Source organism: Fukomys damarensis, unplaced genomic scaffold (assembly GCF_012274545.1).
Source record: "Fukomys damarensis isolate Sample0158 unplaced genomic scaffold, DMR_v1.0_HiC HiC_scaffold_37, whole genome shotgun sequence".
Lineage (NCBI taxonomy): Eukaryota > Metazoa > Chordata > Mammalia > Rodentia > Bathyergidae > Fukomys > Fukomys damarensis.
The window spans coordinates 42,810,914-42,829,901 of NW_022900949.1; the positions used below are offsets into that span (position 1 = coordinate 42,810,914).

Genomic DNA, 18,988 nt, shown 5'->3' on the forward strand with positions numbered 1-18,988 from the left:
TATACAATGTAATGACATTCATCATTGGAAATTTGCACCTTTACATGATCCATCTTGGTTCTTATTTTTCCCCATTCCCTTGTCTTCCCTTCAACTCCTGCACCCTTCCTATCTACAAAGACTTTGTTTCCTTTTTTTCTTTTTCTCATGTTAATCCCATTTCCATCTTTCTTTTCCCCTCCCCTCCCACTTCCCTTTCCCCTTTGCACCTTTTCTTCCTATTTCCCATTATCTATTATACCTTTTAGTCCTTATCCATAACTTTAATTATATTTTTTTTTTTGGAGGGAAAAAACAGAAACATCGAGTTTTGGCTTCTCCTTTTTCCTTCTGGAAATAAACATAGATTAGATTTATAGAGCTTGTTTTATATTCTTAAAGGAATTCTATAGTTAGAATGAATGAAACTAATCTTCCCCCTTCCTCTTCCTCCCATTTCCCCTCCTCCTCTGTGTGTGTGTGTGTGTGTGTGTGTGTGTGCGCACGTGTGCATGCATGCATGTTATTTCATGCCAGAGAAAAATTTCAGTACTGAGTAATGGGAATAAAGGAGTTAAATTGAAAAGAACAAAATGCATACATGTGTAAAAACCGAATAGTTTCTCTGGTGTGAATAAACTGTAATAGTACATAAGATCCTAATGAGATAACTGACATTGTGAAATGGGAAGAAAGGCGCTAAAGGTGTAGGGAAAGTGGGAAGGGTAGGGGAAAGGTAATAAGGGAAAAAATATTAGAAAATGAAAAAAATGGAAATAAAGTGTTTGTAAATGGGGAGGGGAGGAGAGGGTGAAGGGAGGGCAGGGACAAGGGGAAAAAATAAGAACCAAGACCACCTGTCATGTAAAGGTACAAGATCCCAATAATGAATATAACTGTACTGTATACCTAAAAGGTGCCAATAAACTCAGTAAAAGGAAAGAAAAAGAACAAAAGGAACAAAGAAATGGAAATTACAGGACAAAAGATTATTAATGTCACTGTACATCTACAGTGAAAGGGGAAAGGAGCAAGATCACTGTGATAAAAACAGCATGGTAGGCCGGGGATTTAGCTCAGTGGTTCTGCTGTCTGCCTTGCAAGCACAAGGACCCGACTTCAATCCCCGGTACCCCCCCACCAAAAAAAAGACAGCATGGTACTGGCAAAGAAACAGATCTGAGGATTAGTGGAACAGATTGGAAGACATGAAAACAAATCCAGACATACTCAGCTACGTCATCTTTGACAAATGAGCTGACCATCCTCAGTGGAGGAAAGATAGCCTCTTTAATAAATGGTGTTGGAAAAACTGGATATCAACCCGCCAAAGATTAAAACTAGACCTTTATCTTTCACCATGCACTAAATTAAAATCCAAGTGGATTAAAGATCTAAATATTAAAACAGAAACACTAAACTTGCTGGAAGATAAGTTAGGCAGAACATTTGAAGACATTGGCATAGGAAAAGATTTTATGAACAAATCCTCAGTAGCACGGGAACTAGCACAAAGAATCAACAACTGGGATCTCATCTTATTAAAAAGCTTCTGCACAGCAAAAGAAACCATCAACAGAACTAAGAGACAACCTACAATGTGGGAAAAAGTTTTTACCAGCTGCTCCTCAGACAAAGTATTATCTAGAATATATAAAGAACTCAAAACAGTCAGCTCCCCCAAATATAAAGACCTGATTCAAAAATGGGCATCCGAAATGAACAGACATTTTGCAGACACAGACATAAAAGCAGCAAGTAAATATATTAAAAAATGTTCCACATCACTGGTCATTCTAGAGATGCAGATGAAAACAATATTGAGATGCCACCTCATCCCACAAAGAATGGCTGCTTTCAAGAAATCAAACAGTAACAAATGTTGGCGGGGTTGTGGGGAGAAAGGAACCCTTCTCCATTGTTGGTGGGAGTGCAGACTGGTGCAACCACTATGGAAATCAATATGGAGATACCTCAAAGAGCTTGGACTGGAGGTTCCATTTGACCCAGCCATCCCTCTGCTGGGTATCTTTCCAAAAGAATTAAAAGAATCATATCACACAGATATATGTGCACCTGTGTTTATGGCGCCACAGTTTGTAATAGCTAAAACTTGGAAACATCCCATTTGCCCATCAGTTGGAAACTGGATAAATAATATGTGGTTTTTCTATAAATCATGTTTAAACAGTTAAGCATCCTGTGTGAGTTTTTGTTCATATAATTCTCATGATCTGGAATATTTTTTCTCTTTTAATATCCAAATTATCCTTCAGAATCAGCTATAACTGTCTCACATTTGTGAAGTCCCCTCACCTCTAGTAGAGCTAGTTTTATCTTAGTCCTCTCAAAAGACCTTCAAATCATTATACTCATTAATATGGTAACCAATAAATGCAAATCAAGTGATGCTGCAACCAGAATATGATTTTTTCAGGGTTGGGGCAGCTCTTATTTTATTCTGTATTTCTGGCCTCTAGTAAGTGCATGATTTTTTGAAGACCCAAAGGAACTTTGGAATTATAAAAGTGCTACTATAACTATTTGAGAATATGTGACAAGAGTGTAGTACTCATGTGTCTCTTGCTTTAGAAAAAAATGAAAATACTCTGTTTTCTGGGCTTGTTTATCATTAGGAATCTCTGTTCCAAATCAGGCAAATCATTGCTGCCATCACCATCTCAGTCCTCTTAGTGGGTATCTCATGCACTTCCCACATACTAGGTGCCACCAGAAGAGTTGGAGCAGAAGCTTGGCATAGACTCAGAAGAATTATGGTGCCTCATTTGGGTTATGCAGATGCTGGGGCTAGAAAGTATCCTTCTTGCAACATATCTAAGAGCCTGTGGGACATGATGCTCCCTGTGTATCTCCAGAGAAAAGTTTGACTTGTAGATTTTCCTAAGTATATTAGCCCATGGAACCTCCCCCTAACACTTTTTTCTAGTGTTTATTTCATAAGATGAAATAACAAATAAGGCGTGGCTTTGAAGTCAAACAGATCCATATTTTGAAATCTATCTTTACCACTTTCTGCTTTCTCATCTTGATACCTCTGTTATTTCTCAGTTTCTTTAGAGGTAAAGTAACTGTTGTGAAGATTAAATGCAATTAAGCAAATAGAAATACTTAATGCCTAGTATACAAAAGACACCCATTAAATGGCTGTTGTTGCTTTTCCTATAGCAAGCTGATGAATAGTAGAGTCCCATTCACATCTTTTCTATGAGCTTCACACTTGGACTTTCTCTTCACTTATGTATTCCACAGAGACCTCAAATTCAGCATGCCCTCTTGAACTTTCTGTCTTCCTTCTTTTTGAATCTTCTCTATTGACATTACCACATCCAGTAAACAACTAAATCTGATCATCTCTGTCTCTTAAATATATCTTGTGCCCATTTACCTCTCTTTAGTCCCCCAAAATGCATCATCGCTTGCTTGGGCTACTTTTCTAGGCTGCAGTCCAAATGATTCTAAACATTTATAAGATTATGCTGCTTCTCAAGGTTGAACTTTGTGGGCCTCTCAAAGACCCACAGTGGTTTTTCTAAAAATTGCTGAGCCTAACACAAATTGAAATTGCTTTCAAAAGTACAGATTCCTGTGCTCCCTCCAGTACTCCTCTTTTAGATATCCAAATATCTAAGGAAGTGCCCCCAAAAATCTACATTTTTAAACAAGTAGATAAGTATGCAGAACCCTCATATAATTCCTTATTGTTCTATGATACCTCCAGCTCTCCAGCATCTCCTGAACTCAACCCTGAGTGACCCCATGTCACAAGCAGCATCATACTTCTTGGCATTTTTTTTACTCCCAGAGCCCTATTCTTGTATCTCTGCCCCTCAACAAACAGCAGAAGCCGAAAAATCTTTCCAGAGCCTGTTTCATTGCCTCTTTGAGGCAGCCTACTTTCTTCCCAATAGTTTGTCAGCTCCATTCCATACTGTTACAGAATTTTTACAGTGTCTTGCAATTTTTGGTTTCTTTGCATCTCTTTCTCACTAGATTTAGAACCTAGATGATACAGATTGTTTAATTTCTATATCCTTAGTACAGACCCAGTTTCTGAAAAATGATAGGAATTAGTGAATGTTTTTGAAAGAATAAAAGTGAGAGAGGATGGCTAAAAGAGCCTTTGCATTTTATCAGTAGCTACAGAAATATTCCTTGGAACCCTGAAATGTCTTAAGGCACAGGTAGTAGGGTAGAGGCCTACTACCATATTCTCTAGAGAGAATTCCTTCCACTCCCATTGGCTCCACTCTGATTCAACCAAAGTAACTGTGCTTTTTAATTTTTTTTTTTTGTATGTTGATGAACAGAGTAAGGTTTTGTTGAAAAGGTGAAAAATTGATACTAAAAATAAATTTGGAAACTCTATCACTGGACCCTGGTTTGCCTTTTTGAAACCCCTTTGTGCATCTTTGCTCTCTGTTCCTTAAAATGAAATGGGAAAACCTGAAGATCTTGTAAAATAAAGCTAAGTCATCTAACCTAGAAAATGAATCTGTGAGGGGATGTTAGAGATTTCTTAATCTGTTGGATTGTAGTGAAGTATAGTCTTGGGGCTACTTGCCTGTTTTCAAACACTTGGTTATCACGAGAGAGATGCTAAGAAATTGGCATCCATCTCCAAGAAGGACCAAATGAGAAACATAAAAATTAAATTGAAAGAGTTGGGAATTTCTCTGATTTTATTTGAGGAAGTTGTCTTTATTTCCAAAACAATCTTCAGAAAAGATTGTCCATGAGGATAAAAGACTCTGCCTTCGTCTCAGTGCCTGACATAGGCTGCCACTTCATTGTCAGTCACCAGACATTCCCTGAAGAGACACATGAACTGCCACCAGTAGAGATGTATATGAAACACAGTGCCACCCAGTGTTTATAATGCTTATAAAAGTAAATGATTTTAGCCAGGCATAGTGACACATACCTGTAATTCCAGCGCTTGAGAGATTTAGGCAGGAGGATCCCTGTGAGTTTAAGGCCAGCTTGGGTTACATAGTGAGTTCAAGACCAGCCTGAACTATATGGTGAGACCCTGTCTCAAAAAGCAAACAAAGCAAATGATCTTAAAATTTAAACTCTATTAGACTTGCCGCAGATTCAAAGAATGGAATTCATTTGTAAGAACTTCCTTAATAATACAAAATTAATGTAATTTTATATACTGTATATTTATAGTTTATCATTATAATTACAACTAAATGTAGAGTAGTTCTCTTATAACACAGCTTACTGAAGAGAAAGTATTAATCGTCTCTTTTTCTCTTGAAAGAGACCAAACAGTGAGTTAGAAAGAGGATTTATCATCCGTATTATTTAAAAGAAAAAATGGACCTTTTGTACTCATATGGAGGTATGGGCCTTTGTAAAATCTCTGAAGTAAATTTAACTTTTGTGTATAGTTCCTTTTATACCTTTGAGGAGTATAAGTAGTTGCTACAGTACTAATTAAAAAATAAATTTGGATTGACAAACTCTGTGATCCTTTGGATTGTGTTGCTGTACACAGAAGTGAGTTGTGGAATCAAATAATCACCAATGCAGTTGAAATGTAAAACATGTAACATGTTAAGTCTCTTGCGAAGTCTTGCAGGATAGAAACCTGGTTTACTTCAGTATTTTTCCACAGCATTTCACAACTTCTTTTGCAGATAAGCTGCAAAATCATGGGAACATTGGATAGGTATTCATTTTCAAATAATTTAAACATTAATGGAAAACAGTAGCAAAACGGAATAATTAGATGTATGTCTGAAGTCCTCAGAAGTGAAAAAAAATTTATTTTGAATGTTACAAATTGTCAGTCATATCATGTGAAATCAGAAGGATGAAAGGCTCTAAGAAATATGAAACTCAGATGGCATTCATAAGAGCTACCCTTACTTAGCAGCTTCCTTTCACTGTTAAGAGAGACATTTCCCTATTTCTGATATGGCCAGCAACCTTTTTCACCTAGGTATTTTCCTTATCTACCCTTTATTCTTGTACTGGAGCTTTGTATAACCTTTCCAAATAGTACCCTTCTCTGTGAGTAGCTCCAAATGGAATCCTTCTTGGTAGATACCTGCACTGAAGAGAGTCACAGAGATTGGTAGTGTGATGGTAAGAGCAATTGTATGTATTCCTCCCAAATAAGAGTGTAGAAGTCATGCTAATCTCTTAAAAAGTAATAAGCTACCTGAAATAACTTTTGTGTTCATATATCCATGAAGATTATTATCAAGTTAACAGCTGGTTGGGTAATTGTTTTATATATGGTATACAAATTAAGATAGAACAACTGCTTTAGCAAGTAGATAAATGTATACAACACCAACAAATTATAAATATTTAAGTAGATTGAAATTCTAATTACCCTGATTACATATTGTATATACATATCTAGTTATCACACTGTATCCTGTACATACTTATAATAAATAAAAATTTTAAAGAAATGTTATCCATCCTGTTTATGGAAACCTTTAGGAAATTTCCACCTTGGTTTTTTAACGTACATTGAGCATCTTTTATAGGTTCAGGCTCTTGGAAGTGCTAAAATATACCAGTAGACAAATATTCCTTCCCTTAGAAAGCTTATTCTTCTGTAAGGGAAAGATAAAGAAAATAGCTTGTGCAAAATCCTTTGCTTTTGTTGCCCAGGATTGCTTTTGTTATTCTGGGTCTCTTCTGCATGTACTAATTTTTAAAAAAGAGATAATCCCAGCACTTGGGAGGCTGAGGCAGGAGGATCGCTGTGAGTTCGAGACCAGCCTGAGCTACATAGTGAGTTTCAGGTCAGTCTCAACTACATAATGAGACCTTGTCTCAAAAAAAACAAAAAAAGGGGGGAGGGTGGGCATTTAGCTCAGTGGTGCTGCCACCTGCCTCACAAGTGCAAGAACCAGAGTTCAATCCCTGGTACCACAGACAGAGAGAGAGAGGGAGAGAGATAATAGCACATACATAGATCCTAAAGCAAGAACGAGCTCGTCATGTTCAATATTCTGGTATCTAGGAGACCGTTGTGTTTGTGTGGAAAGTAGTAAGCAAAAAGTGGTTGTATGAGATGAGATACCGCTGGAAAATTAAGCAAAGTGTTCTATACAAGGCCTTGCAACTTGGAGGAAAGTTTGCATGTGATTAAAGAATGAGACTAAGACATGAAAAGGTTTATTGTTGTTTTTGTAACAGCTTTGTGAGGTATATAATTCACATAGCATAGAGTTTACCCATTCAAAGGATACAATTTTGTATCTTGCAGTGTAGAGCAGCCATTACTGGATTGTAATTGATTTTAGAACATTTTTTTCACCCTGAAAGAAATCCCAAAGCCTTTAATAGTCATCCCATTTCCCTCAAGCCTCTAGGCCTAGGCAAACACTGAGCTATGTTCAGTTTCTATAGATTTCCTATTGTGGATGTTTCATAAAAATTGAATCATGCAATATGTGGCTTTTGTAACTAGCTTATCTCACACATTTTTTCAAGCCTCATTCATGTTACAAGTAACAGTATTTTGCTCCTTTTATGATGGAATAATGTTTTATTGTATGAATATACCTAACCACATTTTATTTATTCGTCCACTCATTGAAAGATATTTTTATTGTTTTCACCTAATAGCTATTAATAATGCTGCTGTATGTGCATGTACAAATATTTTTGTGTGACCACATGTAAATGTTTTTATATGTATTGAATTTTTTTGGAAGTCGGGCCTATTGAATGTAATTTATACATAGTGAAGTAAAACTCCTTCCTTGCACAATTCAGTGAGTTCTGACAAACCTATGTAGTTGTGAAACAATGGTCATAGTTAAGAAATACATTTTATCACCCCCTGAAAGTTCCCCATCCCCCTTCAACTCTGGCAAATCTTGATCTGATCTTACTTTCTATAGTTTTGCCTTTTCCAGAATGTAATATAAAAGAAGAAATATTGAAAAAGTTTTTTGTGACTAGCTGCTTTCATTTAGCATAATGCTTTTGAGATTAATTCATACTACATATCTCAGTAGTTTGTTGTTTTTATTGTGAAATGGTATTTCATTATATGGGTTATTTATTTATCATTTGAAGGACATCTGGGTTGTTTATAATTTGGGCTATTATGAATAAAGCTGCTATAAACATTTACATACAGATCTTTACATGGATATATGTTTTCATTTCTCCTACAAATTCCTACAAATAAATTACTGGGTCATTTATTAAGTATATGTTCAATAAGAAACTGTCAAACTGTTTTCCAAAATAGCTATATCATTTTGCACTCCCACCAAAAGTTTAAAGAGTATTCTAGTTGCTTTACACTCTCATCAAACCTTGGTATATTCAGTCTTTAATTTTAGTTGTTCTAGTAGGTGTGTAATGTTATCTCCCTGTGTATTTAGTTTGCATTTCTCTAATGACAATAATGTGTTCTGCTGATTTTCTATCCCAGTAGTTCTTTGGTGAATGGTCTATTCAAATCTTCTTCCCATTTTAATTGAATTGTTTCATATTATTGAGTTTAATTATTTATATATTATCAATCAATACAACTTTTTAGATAAATATTTTCTAAATATTTTATCCCAGTCATTTCATGTTTCTAGCAGTGTCTTTCCAAGTGGAGATGGTTCTGATTCTGGTGAAGATCAGTGTTACTTTTTTATAACTTATATTTGGTTAGTAATGGCAGGCCACAAAGATTTTTCTACTGTATACTAAAAATGAAAACACAAATATGAACACTATATCCAAGTTACTTCATTTTTCTCCTGTAGTTTCTCATTATTTTATAGTCTTAGTTTTAGATTTAAGTCCTCATTCATTCAAGTTAACTTTTTGTGGAAAGGTCATGGGTCAGTTTTTTTCATATGGATTTTTTAGTACTATTTATTGAAATACTATGTTTCTCTCATTGAATTACCTTGATACCTTTATTGATCTTTAGTTGACTAAAGATATGCTATTTATCCTGTCATTTAACAAGAACCTTCTCCATATTCCTATTAACTAAAGGTGCAGCACCTTCTACTGTTTCACAGCTGTTCTTTAAACTGATAGACTCACTCTGCTTCCTCATTTTGTACTTCTCCCATTAGTGTCTTTCTCTTCCATTCCATTAAAATAGTTCATGCTGAATTATTTTATCAATGATCACTGTTCTAACATGTAGTGAGCACAACTTCATTCTTATCTGATGTGACTCTCAGTGGTTTTGGACCTTGTTGACCACTCCCTCCTCTTTGACATCCTGCTTTTCTTAACTAAAGGAGCAGAGCAATATCCTTCTTATTTTTCTTCTGTTCTTCTCTTTGTTCCTGATTGTCTACTTTTCTAGTTCTTTTGCACATTTCTTAAATGTCAGTGCCCTAAGGATGCTGACCATGCTCTTTTTATCTTTTTGTGAACACATTCCTTGCTTATTCCCATCCTCTCCCCTGAATAAAGAATTTCAAATTTATATGGCCCACATATTTTGAGATTCATATCTGCATGTCTTACATATCTGCATGGCTTACTGCCTACCGGGACCATAAGCCCTGTGAATAAAAGGTGTCTTGTTTATATTTTATTCATGTTTATATTTCCATGTTTATCACACAGAACTCAATATGTATTTATCAATTAAATAAACAAAAGAATACTTGAAGAAAGTAATCAAGCTGTGTAGTAGATACTATAATTCTAATACAATATTTTAATACCAGTCTTTTTAGTGATATCACATATATTCAATGTATATGATTGAGGATTCAGGGAAGCAAGTTTCTTTTAGAATTACAAACTTTGTCTTCACCCAGGATTCAGTGTTCTTGTTACAATTAGTAAGGAGCCTTAGGATGAAGAGATGTGAATGAAATTTTGGGTAGGGACAGGAAGGAGATGAAAGATCAAGGAGATATTTCTCCAAATGGTACCAACACTGTTTCTAAGATTTCTTAATCCTTTAATAATTTTGTTCAAAAATTACCTACATTATCTGAGAAATAAAATATTTATAAACTCTGTTAAGTTCTCTTTGCAGCTTTAGCTGTGATATATCATTTTTTTAATTCCACTCAAGTCGTTATAAGCCCCTGTAATGTTTTTTCTTAGCCCTAAATGATTCCCCAGTGTTATATAAAGGAAGATGTAAATTAGGTAATAGAGATTCTTTCAGCTTTAGTAAGTGAATATTTTTATGTTGATCTAATTGCTCATATAAAAAATGCCCACTCTTGTTAATGAGTTTAGCATCATATCAAATGCTTTGTGGGGATGTGGGAGAAATAAAAGATAGTCATCACTGGTGTCTTAGGAAACACACAATTTTGGAGAGAAGCACACAGCAACAGCTGACAGGTAAACAGCAACACCTGTCACACAGTTTGGCATGTCCATAGTGTGTCATTTGGAACAAAAAACAAGGTATCCTGCCAGTAGACATGCATTCTGGACCTTACCTATCATTATAAGCTATTATGTGTTTGGGATTTTTCTGTATATTTCCTTTTGTTCTAGAATGTGTAGTTTCTGAAGTTTCTCTTTCTCTCTCTTTCCTGCATTACAGTGAGCGGTTTCTGGTGCGATTGAACAAGAGTGGTGGGCCCAGGAACCCAGAGAAGATAGAACGAATGTGTGCCCTTTTTACAGTATGTGTAAATTTTCTTTTTCCTTTTTTGTTACTCACTTTGTCCAGTGGCCTATGCTATGTAGATGGAATCACTTTGGAAACACCCCCGTCACACACACACACACACACACACACACACACACACACACACACACATTGTTTTGTTTTTTTGAGACAGGATCTCACTATGTAGTTGAGACTGACCTGGAACTCAGTATGTATTCCAGGCTGGTCTCAAACTGACAGTGATCCTCCTGCTTCAGCCTTACAAGTGCTGGGATTACAGGTGTGTGCCACCACGCCCAGCTTCTATCAAGTTTTAATGAAATATTTATAGAGAATTTAAATTAGTTATGGTTTTTAACTGAATTTTTATTAAAGAAATATGAAGTACCTAAGCTGTTTCACACAAAATTCAACTTACTGGCAAAATTAGACTTATAGAAAAGTCTGTCTTACTATTAGCCAAGGCCACTGGGTGTTTCTCCAATGTATAATTATAGTTTCTCTTAAGGGCATCCATCAAATTTATAGCTTAGAAGTCTGGTAGTAAGTTCATATAAAGGGAGACAAACTAAGTATCCCACTTCCAAATACCAGATGGAGGATCTTTTTCTTCTGTGATCTATGCTTTAGGTTTTTGTTTTGTTTTGTTTTGTTTTTGGGGGGGTTGTTTTTCTGATTACCCATGTTGTTGTTCCTGGTCTCTGCAATCATGGAGCCATAACTCAGACAAGCCTTGTGCTAAATCTCACAATACTGCATTGCCATGTATAGTCTCCAAGTAAGTTCTGGTTAGTTGTTGTTTGTTTGTTTTGACCCAGTTAAATAACTATCCAACTTTACTTACTTTTTTTTTTTTTTTTTGCTTAAGAAAAGAAAGACATATACATCATAATTTTTATGGCCGTGTATACCTAAAAAAAAAAAAAGGAAAGAAAGACTGTCATGATTTTAAACCAGTTTTGACTACTGTAGATTCTTTTATCTGTTTTAGTGATACTGAGATACCTCAAAACTCCTTGAGTTCAAGAAGATGTGATATCCTGACAATGTCACTGACCTTGTTTATGGTGTATGATTGATAGGAGATATATATCTTAAAGCTTACATTGTGCCTCTTAAGTGCAAATAGTATTTATCTGATGATCTATTCTGTCACTTTCTTTGAAAGCTATAAAATTGCATTTGTCACCTAACTTCAGTTCATTTACTACAACTTATTCTTTCAGTGTCAAATGATGATGTTGAACAATCAAAAATTACTTTCATAAGGAATAGCTCTTATTGAAAATATTTCAGATATACCGAAAGATTTATAAATTCAGCTAAACTGAAATAATATTTTGTCCATTTTTGAGCTTAGAATTCAAAGCTTAGGAGATAATACAAGAAGAAAAAGCAGGAAAAGCAGACTTGTGAAGATGGTTTAATCTGGGGGAATTGATGCTTTCTCTTCCCTGGAAAGAGAACAAAGGAAAGAATCCACATTGTAGTTTATGGAATTTAGGTTAAACTATTGAATGACAGCTTCTGACATGAGGGTGCCTGGCTGAAGTAACCACTAAGACCTTTCTGAAAAAGGCATTGAAAAGAGATGAGACATGTTTGTGTAGAATGTTTCAATAAACTTAGAGGGTTTTACTACATCCTAATTCTCTAATATTATCTGGTAAACAGCAAGATAAATTGTTGATGCATGGAAACAGAGCTGTGCAGATGTACTGTTTTTAAATTCCTAAGTATGATCAATACAGTGCTTGTATATTGAAAAATGAATATAATTATGATATTTAAATGTAATTACAGTAAGCCAAACATTTCAAGTAGCATTTTATTTATCCATATAAGCCCAGAGGCCAAAGCTATAGGTCCAACTTTGTAAATCAAAGATGCACATAGTACTCATGATCTGCTCATGATCTGCCACAATGAGAAGGTTCAAAGCCACTAAATACACTACTTCCACATTTCCCTTTGTAGTACAGTCCTGAATTTTTAGGAAAGCCCAACCATAATTTGAGGAACTTTACACATGAGATTTCTGAACAAGATTGCCGTAGCCAGTACCTGAAATAATAATTTTAATGGGAACTGTTTCTTTATTATCTAAATTACTCCTGAGTGCTAAAGGAGTTTTCCAGATTGGAATACGTGCTTGAAAGACTCAGAGTAAATACAAGAAAATTCAGCCACAATTGTGATTGATACCAACCTGCTAGGTTACCTTAGCATCAAGAAAAGGTGACCAAACTGAGCAGTTTGCAGTTACTGAGCAAACTTCAGAGTTACATTGTAGTCACATTATCTATCCATGGCACAACTCTGTTCTCTTTGAAGCATTTTTTTTTCTAATCTTGTTAGATTTTAGGGTTTCCTGTGAAGAAAAAATTGTATCCAAGAAGGAAGCATTTCATACTTAAAGTGAAGTCTAATATATTGAAGATTTTGCTAACTTTCATGATAAACAATGGCTGTATGAGTGAGAGTATACCTTGTGTCTATTTACTCAATACTAGATATTCAGCACCTCACACACAATATTTGGCACATACAAAGATTTTAAATAATGATTTGTTAACATAAAAAAGTAAATATTATCTACTTGCTACTATGTTTGAGTGACAAACTCGGAGAATGAACTTGTACTATTTTCCCTGTGTTATGTTATACATAATATGTTCTTCCACATCCCAAAAGGATTTTAAGTAGTAATTTCTTAGGGTTTAGAACCTAACTTATTCCTGTAATGATATCATATATTAAAATATTTCTCTTTTTATGAAGCTTAAGTATGAATAAATTTGCTTTATTTTATATTTATAAATCCCATTATCCTGATGGAAAAATATAGCCCAGGAATAGGAAAGTATATGAGCTTTCCTGTCTTTCAAATTGAGTATCAATGACTAAGATGGAGGCCCTGAATCACTGCCCTCACTCACTCTCTTCCCACTGTGTAGCTGGTTTTCAGTTTCCTTGGTAGGTACAATTGGAAGGTTTGGCCCGGTGAAAAAATCTGCTCAGTAGATGAATGGTGCCTGCACCATCCTCTTCCTATCTTGGTTTTACAAATTCTTGTGTTTTAATCTGAACAGCCACACAGTGCTTAGTCTTGAAAAGTGTATGTTTGATAACTCTGTGTTACCTGTGCTTAACCATGCACTTACATTTAATAAAATATTTACATTGAAATTATGTGGAACCCACAAATAATTTTACTTAAAATTTTTTTCTTGCACTAATTATTGTGGTCTTACTTTTACTGATTTTTAAGTAAATACTGCTGAGAATTCTAAGTACCATGTACAAGATAAAGATAAGACAGCCAAAAGGAGTACCTACTTAGCCACTTGGAAAATAGCATAAATTATACTTAAGTTTTCATCTTTTTGTTCACTCTCCCAGAGTCAAGTTAACAGTTCAGTGTTCTTGTTTGCAACCTATCCGACTAATATTTGGTAATCTTTAGTAGCTGGTTTGAATTGTGTAGGTCTATTGAAGATCATTTTATTAGTCATCTAATAGTTTGGACTAATATAGTCTAGGCTATGTAAAAGGAACCATTTTATTTTGAAATATATCAAGTCTTTCTATATCCTTCAATAATAGATATATTTTAAATCTAAAAATGCATAAAAATGGTAACCTATTTTTCAATTTCTATTCCTATTTAGTAACTATCTTAGTAATATGAAGGGTGTTAGCTTAAGAATATAATTTTAGATTCTATTTTTAAATACAAGTAATTAGTAAAATGCATCCCAAAACATCTTTTTTGCAATATATAAAGACAGCTTTCATGTAAAAATATATCTTTGTGATTCTAAAGATACCAATTATGTTATGTTCCCAGAACTTATTATAATCCCAAAACTTAATTCATTGTAAGCATATTTTATTATGTTAAGAGCTTTGGAAAATATTATTACTATGTAGACTCTGAAAGCTTTAGTTTCACCATTTATACAGTCTCCTTTTCTTTTGTGTGTTCAGAGTCATTTAACAGGGCAAGACAGGAATAAGGATGAGGCAAGCAAAGCACAGCATACTGAAAGTATTTCCTTGTGTTTTACACTCCAAACTATGACTGCCCTTTTTCCTACTTTATAGAAGATAGATAAGCATCTGGGATCAACCAAAAGATGAAAGATGAAAAGAAATGGAACTAAAGACCCCTTTTGTAGAGGCAAAAGGGAAATCATGAGAGCCTGCCCCATTAAGGACAAAGGTTACCCCATCAGTAGTCACTGGATTATAGTAATGGCTGGGAGTGAGCAGCAAGTTAATGACCTGGTAAAACAATCTGAAACAATATACATTAAAGAAAATCTTATTACTTCAATTGTAAAACACTAAGTAAAATATAAGTAAACATTTTGTTTTATTTTTTTGAGACAGAGTCTTACTCTATTGCCCATGCTGTCCTCAGACTCGCAATCCTTCTGTATTAGCCTACTGAGAGGTTGGGATTACAGGCGTGCTCCGCCATACCCAGCCAAACATTTATTTTATTACAAATAAATACTTATTTATAAAAATTATTTTTGTAACTCTTTGTTTTAAATTTTTCAGATTCTGTATCAGATTTGCTTATTTAAATGAGGCTTCTAAATTTTTCTAATAAAGTTGTTTAAAACTTTATAAGTTAGTACAAATGATAAATGCCTAAATTTAGAAATGTAGATATAATTATCAAGGTTTCACTAAGACCAAATTAATCTCTCATAAATGGAACATACCTAGTGTGTAATAGTCATTTGTGGACAGTAGAATAAATGAAAATTAGTATTGAAAAAACTTTTACTGTTTCTGTCATTAATGCACTTGTGGTGTTTTCTCTTTTTTCTGAATTGAACATTTATTTTGTTATAAAATATTTTATATAATGATAGGATAAACATATGTTAAGGTAATATCATAAAGAATTCTAATGTGAAGACTTCTGTAGATATTGGATTTGGTCTAAATATAGCTGGAAAAATACTGCCATTAAAATAAACTTCCAAAGACATATAATATCCAGACTTTCATTGAATAAAAGTTACAAACACTAAAAGCTGTTGTATACAGTGATCTCCCTCCGAACTATAGTATATACTACAAACCAACCATTGTGCACTTCAAAATTAAGTTATTTTCTATGTGTCTTTGTCTGAATTTACTTTATTCTTTTTTTTTTCTTAGGATCTGAGCAGCAAAGACATGAAGAGGGATTTATATATAGTTGCCCATGTGATCCGAATAGGTACTGTTCCACCTTTATCCATTCACATGACTAAGACTGGCCCATCTGGGATAAGTATCTCTTGTGCCTGTGTTTTGTTTTCTTCCCAGATCTTTGTTGTTGTTGTTGTTGTTGTTGTTGTTGTTGTTGTTTCCAGTCTCAGGATTAGGATCTAGCTTTTTTTTTGGAGTGCTACCTTAAGCTGGGATTATGAATGAATTTTATTATTTTACTTGAAAACTTCTGCTTTTTGTTTGTTTTAGGAGCCAAACTTAAGTGGTTTGCTTTTAGAGATTTTCTAAATCACAGTGGCCTGCCTCTGTAACTTCCTTCCCCTGAGAGATCTTACAGCACATTGCCTGTTGCCAATATAGCAAGTAGCACATGCCCTTTTCAGTAGTTTATGTCTAAAATTAAGTTTCTGTGCTGTTTCTCACAAATTAGTTATTGTCATCTCTGCATAAGTGGATAGCATCTCATTTGGATCCCAAATGATACGAAAAAAAGTTATTTTCACTGTTGTTCTATTGGTTTGTCCAGCTTTATTTTAACTTTAGGATCTAACTTCTAGGGCTGTGAATGGCCAGGTTTTCTTTCATAACTTGAGTTATCGCATATCATGTACATTTTTGTCAAAGAATATTTTTAATCCCTTACCAGTAAAACAATTACTTTTGCTGTACTTAAAAAGCATTTGTTGAGGTCCCAGCATTTGCAAGTTCTCTTGCCTCTGTTGATACAAGCTTGGTAAACAGGAAAAGCGAGTACCCATTCATTCACTTCCTGAGACCGCTTTCATTCCTTTAGTGGTTCTTGGAATACCTTTGGCTGCAGAATTTGGTTGGAAGAATACAGTATTTTCCTTATCTATTATAGATTTTACCCAGCCACTAAAAATACTGAACTTGCTATGCTTAATATAACTGTCAAGTTTAAATCTGTGAGTATGATTTTTTCCAAAAAATCCATAAAGTTACTTTTTTATCCTAATTAGTATTCTCATTATCTTCTTTTTATCCTGATTTGTAAATGGACTGTTGATACTGGTTTAGAAATAGGTGATAAAGGATGGTTGACTGAATGTGGTACAGAGGAGCCTTGACCTATGCTTTTTGGTGTTCTTCTGCATAAATATTCCTGGATGACTCCCATGAGCTGTTTAGTCCTGTAACTTAGAGAATCTCTTAGGTTTCTGTAGCAAAATCAGGAGATGCTGGAGAGAAACTTGGAGTTCTCAGTCTGACTGGTATTTTCTGCTGTGTTCAAGGGCGGATGCTCCTGAATGACTCCAAGAAAGGTCCTGCACACCTGCATTACAGACGACCATATGGCTGTGCAGTACTAAGCATTTTGGATGTCCTGCAGTCACTCACTGAATTAAAAGAAGAAAAAGATTTTGTTCTTAAGGTTTACACGTGAGTAATGGACTTCGGGAATGTTAGTAATTTGCAGTAAAAAATAATCCCAGAACTCCTGTGAGAGCAGCAGCTTCAAGCCTTGTAGACACCAAATCAACAAGATATAAAATAAGAAATGTTTGGAAAATGCAGAAAATTTGAGCAAAGCTTTGAGGTAGGGCTCAGGCATCTTTATTTTTAATAATTTTCTTAAGTGATTTTGAAATAGCTAAATTTGGAACCTTCTAACCTGAAGTGAAAGTCTGTAGTACATACTTCTGTCCTCTCCAGAATATTTATTTCTTCTCCAGAATGAACCAACCTTATTATATATTTGCAGAAAATCTATTTCTTATGTATCTTGGCCATAGGTCTTCTGTGTCTAATACTTGTCTCCCAGTTACTGTAACTGACTAGCCAGCAATGGAAATTGCATCAAAGAATCATCATGACTCAGGTTGCCTTGTTTTTGAAGACAAGCCAGTTTTTTTCCAAGGAGCCAAGATCTCATTCTTCTGCTACTACAGATTCCTAAGTCACATCCAACCAGGAGTGGCATTAGTAATATGTTAGTCTTTTTAAAAACAGCCCATTTCTTCATGACTATTGTTAAACAATAGAGAAAATACAATTTTTAAAAAGAAACAATTCAGGGATATGATCTGTCTTTGCTTATAGAGACTTATTTACAAATAGTAGTGATAAATCAACAGTGGTGAATTTAGTGAGTTTTTAGGACAAAAATATTTGAGAATTTTTAAAAATTCTGTTTTCTTTTGTTTTAACCTAATATTATTTTTCCAAATTAAGTAAAAAACTGTCCATTATCATGTTACTGTATCTTTAACATAAATGTTATATGGAGATTTTTCTGCATTATCTGTTCTACCTGACTCAGACTTTAAACTTAATTCACAATTACACTTAATTTGGGGTGTATATAATCAACTTCATCTGATTAATTTCAAAAGGTAAGCCCAGATATCTTCACTGCCTATTTTTACTTCCGCGCTATTGTTTGGAGTTGTATATCTTATGGGATAAAGATCTTCTTTTGAAATAGTAACTTACAAGGAAAAATTTGGCCATTTTATCTTTCTATTTAACAGTCCCCAACTTTCTTCATACACCAAGTTTGTTCACTGTGAGCCATAGAGCCTACTCTTTTAATATAATTTCTTCCTTTTGAAAAGTACTAAACAGAAGTCCAAACTCCTCGTTATTATCATCTCATTCCAGTGGATCCCTTCCAAGGTCAAGGAATTTATGGGTACCACTCTGGAATTATATATTTTTGCATGTATCAGCTGTTCTTTGCTTAAGTACAAATTCTCAGTGCAGATGGGGGCTTGCACAGCAGTCTTCCCAAAATAATGCTGTCAGAGTTAATTTGCCTAATTGCTTCAAAAGCAATAGCTTTCACTTTGCAAGAAATAAGAAGAAATGACATGTGTCACTTTGCAAGAAATAAGATTCACGTATAGTATTTTCTTAGCTCTTTCCTATCGGCTATGTCTAATACATTAGTTCTACAAGGCCAAAAAAGATGTGTTTACAAAAAAGATAGGTTTTGAAAATTTTCTTTTCAAAGACAAACAGGCTTAAAAATGTAGGATAATATTTTCACTTGAAAATGTTAAAACCAACTTTCAAACAGGCTTCCAAATGCATGTTTGTGAAATTTATTTTGTAAAAAATGGGATTTTTCTAGGGTTAGTCGTTTTTTTCTTGGTACATATCAGTAATATCAGAAAAATGAGAGATTCATTTGGGTATTTTGGTATT

At 34.4% G+C, this 18,988-nt stretch overlaps 1 protein-coding gene across 1 annotated transcript in view; it reads left to right on the plus strand.

Moving 5' to 3' along the window:
- Dock3 (dedicator of cytokinesis 3) overlaps positions 1–18,988 on the plus strand; it is a 387,335-nt gene that overhangs the window by 211,694 nt on the left and 156,653 nt on the right. Inside the window, exons 11-13 of the mRNA XM_010625591.1 lie at positions 10,517–10,598; positions 15,767–15,827; positions 17,074–17,221. Of these exons, the coding sequence (XP_010623893.1) occupies positions 10,517–10,598; positions 15,767–15,827; positions 17,074–17,221 (291 nt within the window). The remainder of the gene's footprint in view (positions 1–10,516; positions 10,599–15,766; positions 15,828–17,073; positions 17,222–18,988) is intronic.